The sequence below is a fragment of the Salvelinus sp. IW2-2015 genome, unplaced genomic scaffold (assembly GCF_002910315.2).
Source record: "Salvelinus sp. IW2-2015 unplaced genomic scaffold, ASM291031v2 Un_scaffold3715, whole genome shotgun sequence".
Lineage (NCBI taxonomy): Eukaryota > Metazoa > Chordata > Actinopteri > Salmoniformes > Salmonidae > Salvelinus > Salvelinus sp. IW2-2015.
Window position 1 is genome coordinate 51,337 of NW_019944992.1, and position 6,621 is coordinate 57,957.

The 6,621-nt window shown below is 40.7% G+C and overlaps 1 protein-coding gene across 1 annotated transcript; it reads left to right on the forward strand.

The window, feature by feature from the left end:
* The first annotated feature begins 232 nt into the window (after positions 1-232).
* Positions 233-4,854, forward strand: LOC112076383 (beta-galactoside-binding lectin-like). The gene is made up of 4 exons (XM_024143184.2): positions 233-331; positions 3,604-3,683; positions 3,889-4,060; positions 4,464-4,854. Exons 1-4 carry the CDS (start codon positions 326-328, stop codon positions 4,608-4,610), a joined length of 405 nt encoding a protein of 134 aa, XP_023998952.1. The 5' UTR covers positions 233-325; the 3' UTR covers positions 4,611-4,854.
* Positions 4,855-6,621: the final 1,767 nt, after the last annotated feature.

Sequence of the window (6,621 nt, forward strand, 5' to 3'; positions counted from 1 at the left end):
GTGCATCAGAACCGCGAACATTGGGTGAATAACAGAAACATGAACACCACATAAGGGTTAATTATCTTTTCACTCTTAATCACCTTCAACTATGGACATTTTCTTTTACATCCTCTCTTGGGTGCTACATTGTTTACAACACTTTTTATAACGTATCTGTGATTGGTTCGTTTTTTGAGCGCCTATACTCCTATTGGTTTATCATAGCGTCACTCCCATTTGGCTAGTGCACTTGACCATATAAGCTCGCCTGCTCCGTTCTACTGCAATCCGAAGCCAGCTAAGCATTCTTCCCCTGTGAACATTTGCGGTTTGTGCAGTCAAGATGAGTGTAAGTACAACTTTTCTTTATTTTACTGGCTTACGATGTCTAATATGTTAGTTCATTTGATTTGTTATCTGAAAAGTAGTCTACATGCAGTGCAAGTTCATAACGGTTCATGTTGGCGGCTGTTAATTAAACAATTGTTGGGAAAATAATGCTCAGATTTTAAAAACCTCTTTGGGCTAGGTGTTCCGCTAGCGGGATCACATCCGGTGAAATTGCAGGGCACGAAATTCAAAGAAATATTCGTAGAATTACACTTGAACATACAAGTGTCTGATCATTTAAAAGGTTAATTTCTTGTTAATCCAACTGCGTTGTCAGATTTCAAATAGGCTTTACAGCGAAAGCATACCATGCGATTATCTGAGGCCAGCGCCCCACATCAACATATTTTTCCAACCAGCACAGGTGTCACAAAATCACAAATAGTGATAAAATGAATCACTTACTTTTGAAAATATTCCTCTGTTTGCAATCACAAGGGTCCCAGCTACACAATGAATGTTCGATAAAGTCCTTCTTTATATCCAAAAAAGTCTGTTTAGTTGGCGCCATTGATTTCAGTAATCCACTCCTTCAACATGCAGACAAAGGAATCCAAAAAGCTACTGGTAAACTTCTTCCAAACAAGTCAAACAACGTTTCTATTCAATCCTCAGTGATCCTAATATGTAAATAAATGATAATATTTCATACGGAAAGAACTATATTCAATAGGAAAGCGCGTCAAAAGACTACTTTTCCTGTCGCTCCCTTTGGAAATACTACAATTACTTGTTCGTTTTTCAAGAAACAAGCATGAAACCTTGTATAAGGACTGTTGACATCTGGTGGAAGCCATAGGTATTGCAATCTGGGAGGAATTTTTATATATAACCCATTGACTTGCATTGAAAAGGACTGTGACCTCCAAAACAAAAAAAATTCCGGATGGATTTTCCTTGGGTTTTTGTTATAGCCACAGACATTATTTGAACAGTTTTAGAAACTTCAGAGTGTTTTCTATCCAATGCTACCAATGATATGACTTTACTGGCTTCTGGGCCTTAGTAACAGGCAGTTTACTTTGGGCATGTCAGTCAGGTGGAAATTCAGGATACTGCCCCCTAGCCCTAACTAGGTTTAATTGCCTATGTGCTGTAGCCCAAAATAATAGAGCAATGTCCTCTCTAACAATGCCCTTTTATAGTCAACCTTGTTGTCAATGCGTCTAAGGAGACTAATCAGACTTTTGGCATGCTAGATGGCTCGACTGTCTTGTTTAGGCTTTATTACATGGCATTTTATATTGTTCTGTAGTGACTACAGATGAGAAGGGTGTCTCATTGCAATAGGATATGTAGTTTTATCATATGCAAAAGTTCATTTTATTCTCTCAATGAATTAATTAAACTAAATTACTATTATTAAACTAATGACCCGTTTCAGGAAAGTAGGCGTCACAACTTCACAGGAGAGCTGTTTGAACGTAAACTAATTTAAATTTTTTAGTAAGACACATGAAAGTTTACATGTTCAAGAAATGCCTTCTCGAACATGTGAACTTTCATGTGCCTTAATAACAAACCTGTATGCCATCTGTAAATATGAATAAAATTGTTAAATTACGAGCCTAGTTGGTTTAGCCACAGAAAAAGTCAACAACCTTCCCGCTAGCCATGATTGGTTGAGATAATGATTGGGCTGGACATGCCGAGATATGAGTTTGGATTGGTTTGCCATATAGCACGCTTCTGTCTATTTGAGCTGGTCAGTATGTCTAGGTAGGTAATCCTCTATAATGTCGCTTTAAAAAAATTGTATCCCGTAGTAAACCTGCATAAGTCTAATGTCAAGTATTATCCTGTTGTTCAATTTCTGGATTGGGTGTCAATGGGTTTGTGTCTGGCTCTGCGCTGTTAAAGGCCAAGTACTGTGTCCTACTGTGTATGTCTTGTAAGCAATGATTAAGCACTTACTGTACGTTCAAAAATACACTGTAAGCACTGTAAGCAGTGTAAGTTCACACTCCTATCCCCCAGTGACTTACAAGAAGTGCATTCAAGTATGAAAGCTAAAACACATGTTCAGGGGTAAGGTGGGGCAGTTTTTCTTATCCACTGCCGACTGTGCTGCTGACAGAAACAAAACCAAAGTACAAGTGTTGATGTCATTTCCCTTTGGTGAGGTTCCTGTTTGATTATCTGCTGTTGCCCAGGATTATACAGTATATTAGCGACCTGGTCTTTAGCTCAACTGGCTAACTATGTCGTCTGTCAGAGAAGGAACAGGGTGTTGCCAAGTAGCAGTAGCAGAAATGACCGAAGTTGGCGGAAGTTGCCTGGGTAACATTTACTACACACCACGACCAATAGATGGCATGTGGACAGAATGGCCACAATAAGATGTCTATATGCAGATCATTAAGAGAACTGTATATGTGCAGACAAACATCATCTAAACACCATTTCCCCTGCCACACGTAAAGATCACTCAGTACAGTGATTCTGTGCCGTGACCAACCTCCGTTGGTCCCATGTTGGCTGCCCACCATAATATGGGCCCTGCGGAAAATGTGACTTCACTTCAGCCTTACTGAGTGTAACCCAGCCTTCCTTCCCCCATAATTTATGGACAGATTTAGCCTCCCCTTCCAAATTCCAAATCACTGCAGGGAAAATGGGAACGCTGTCCAGGACTGGGATTTATAGCAATCTATATGCCAATCCATAGATGTAAAACCTTTAATTGGAGACAGATGTTGTATTTGTTAGACTGATGGGTCTAGGATAAAAGTACAGGAAAGGGTTTAGCAAGGTCTAGCCATACCCTATAGCTCTCTACTCCAGAGCCACGTAAAGACTCCACGTCTACACTATAGCCACTGAACACACACTGGTTGAATCAACGTTGTTCCACATCATTTTAATTTGGAATATACATTGAATTGACATCTGTGCATTGTGGGTACTTACTGTAACAATGGTTACACTAAGTACACACCTTTGTACCCATCTTTGTTTCAGAAGTTATGGGCGATAACTTATGGCCAATTCCTATCAGCTAACTATCCCCTTATTGCACATCTAATGTTTTTCAATTGATGGATTTTTCTCTCTCTGTCTCTCCCTCTCTCTCTGTTTCTCCCTCTCCCTTTTCTATCCCTCTCTCTCTATCTCTTCTCTTTCTCTCTCCCTCTCTCTCGCTGTCTCTCCCTCTTTCTCCCCCTCTCTCTCTATCTCTTTTCTTTCTCTCTCCCTCTTTCTCTCCCTCTCTCTCTCCCTCTCCCTCTACAGGGAGTTGTGGTAACGAACATGTCCTTCAAGGTGGGCCAGACCCTGACCATCACAGGGATCCCTAACTCTGACGCCACTAAGTGAGTAGCTAACCCCCTTCAGACACAATTCATTGTCACTCCACTTCTCAGTCAGCAGCCTAGAGACATCATAGAGAAACTAGTCACTGTATCACGAGAATTATCCGTTCATATTCACAACGTACATTATCAAACTACAATGAAAAAGTAGATGTTAAAGGTTCCTTATCCCTTCTCTGTGTGCTCTCCTCTTCCTTTCCTGTAGTTTTGTCATCAACGTGGGCAACAGCGAGGATGACCTCGCCCTGCATATGAGCTTCCGCTTCGACCAACTCGGAGACACTCGGACCGTGGTGTGTAACTCCTACCATGGAGGCAAGTGGTTTGAGGAGCACAGAGAGGCACGATTCCCCTTCAACCAGGGAGAGAAGTTTAAGGTGAGAAATTACAAATTGTGTGTGTGTGTGTGTGTGTGTGTGTGTGTGTGTGTTTGTGTTGGTGTGTGTGTGTGTGTGTGTGTGTGTGTGTGTGTGTGTGTGTGTGTGTGTGTGTGTGTGTGTGTGTGTGTGTGTGTGTGTGTGTGTGTGTGTGTGGTGTGTGTGTGTGTGTGTGTGTGTGTGTGTGTGTGTGTGTGTGTGTGTGTGTGTGTGTATGCGTGCGCACAGGTGGATATGTGTATGTTTCCAATTTAACCCATGCTGATGTGAATGTCCTCCTCTCTTCCCATGTGTATAAGGGAGTTCTACTTGGGACCTCTGGTGGCAATAACTTGCAATCACTGCATCCCAAATACCTAAGCACCTCTTTAGATAAAAATGTGTAATTACTTCTCTGTCTCAGATAAATATCACCTTCACCAAGATGCAGTTCCGAGTTGCTCTTCCTGACGGCTCTGAGATCCACTTCCCCAATCGCCAAGGAGACGAGAAGTATAAATACATGCACTTCGGGGGCCACGTCAGGATCCAGGGCATCGAGATCAGTTAGATTAGAGATGAGTTTTAAAGCTGTCATTCCTAACCAATGGATGGAGCCACTAACAGTGAAACCTACAAGCAAAATATACATTTTACGATAGCAGCACATTACAAGCTTGGAAGTGTTGAAATTGTTTTATTGAAGATAAATGTGTATTTCATTAATGTGGAACAATCTTTCCAAATCATTTCAGCAGTGGTTTAAGAAAAGTGCAAAATATTTGTTCATTAAAATTATATTTTTTGGAACCATTTCAGATTGTATCTTTTCTTTTCGTAAATGTCTCTGCAGCTATCAATGTTAGAGATCGTTTCTGCATAATAGCACTTTGGATAGGCTAGTATTCTACAGTGACTTTATTACCTGCATTACAAGATGTTAGGCTACAGATTAATTAATGTAGCCTAATTATTAATGAATTAAATCAGTGATGCAACTCCTCTGTGGTTATATAGTCATGTGTAACTAATTATCAAACCCATCCTGGTCCTCACTACACATTTACTGGTTGAACACCCAGCTGTATTTGATTATGATACTTAAAGAATAACCATGTGTTAGTAATGCAGCATTACCTTTCTATGCCAGTTAATTAAACCACAACCACTCTTCAGCCTATGACGATGAGCATATAGCTAGCTTAAGAGGAGTTGAGACATGTCACACATTTAATGCATGTAAATACAGTGAGACATGTAAAAGAAATCCACCGCAAATTACACTGTTCATTAGAATATACATTCATCGAATTAATTCCCTTGTATTTGATTGGTCGAGCAGTGGCGAGTGAATTGGCTCATGAACCAATCACGGTTCGTGTCAATCGCAACACTTAGAGTGAAAACACTGCCCGTACCAAGCCGTTTGTTTGTCCTGCAGTTTTGAAAGATTTCCACTGAAATGCCATGTCAATAAAAGCTTCAGTAACCTTCCGTTCTCAGAGTGCCTAGATGGGAAAAGTAAGCCCCAGGATCAATGTTGCTTTTTCCTTTACTAAGTGGTGGCCATTATCCCCTTAGTTTTTCTGTCAGTCTGTAGACTACCCTTTTCCAAAGAGCACTATACCCCCATGGCCTATTGACCTTATGGTTTTAACCCATTTGACTGCACCAGCACATCGTTTTTTGGTTTTAGGCACAAGATATAGCCAGCATACAGGTCTATACACACTTTTCCACACATATGGCTAACATAGGAACTACAATGGGGCATCAGGACACTGTTTTTTTGTCTTACAGCGCATTTCCACAACATGATGAATCAGATAGCCATGGTAGTGTCACCCTTATTTTTGTTTAACCCTTTTTTTTCAACCTGAGACTCATTGGCCTTGGCTCATTTTCTGCGAAGAACATGTAAACAAACACATTTTCATTGAGTGCACACTGTGCACCCCTCTACATACGTATATTACATATGTGGTGTTCGGGTCCACTGGACCCCAGGGTAATAAAAGTGTGGAAAAGTGTGTGAGTAGGTGAAAACTCTGTCTTCCTCCTCCCTGGGCCTGTTGTTTCAACATAGCACCAAGAACCTGTCTGTCTCCCTGCCTGTCTACCAGTCTACAGATTTTCTCACACTCTTTACCCTTTGTAGTGTGTGAAACAACTGCACACAAGTGACCACAGGAAACTTCTTTGATCAGAGATTAGTTTGTTTAATAAGGATTGCAAGCCGGATTGCAACCCGGAGTATACACTTACAGTAATTTGCAAGTAACACACTCAGCACAAAAGATGGTGTTTTCCCTTTTTATCCCCTACTGAGGATCACTCCGCCCAGGGTGATGTCCCTTAACTTTAATACCATATAAGCTCATAATTAATAGTTGCTAATACAAAGATGTCTCTGCCAGGCGAAGTTCAGTTTATTGTTATTTGCAGTTAGTTTCCCAATCCTTCTTCCTCCTATTGCTATCAAGTGCTAGCAGAAGTAAGACTGTGACATAGTATATCAACAGGAAGTGATAGTATAGTTTCAACACACAGACATCTGACTTTTTGTACAGTTGACCTCTTCA

Excerpts from the sequence above, each read along its gene's own strand:
- LOC112076383 (XM_024143184.2), top strand. Across the intron at positions 3,684-3,888 it reads CCTAACTCTGACGCCACTAA|TTTTGTCATCAACGTGGGCA; the intron begins GTGAGTAGCTAA and ends CCTTTCCTGTAG. Across the intron at positions 4,061-4,463 it reads ACCAGGGAGAGAAGTTTAAG|ATAAATATCACCTTCACCAA; the intron begins GTGAGAAATTAC and ends TCTCTGTCTCAG.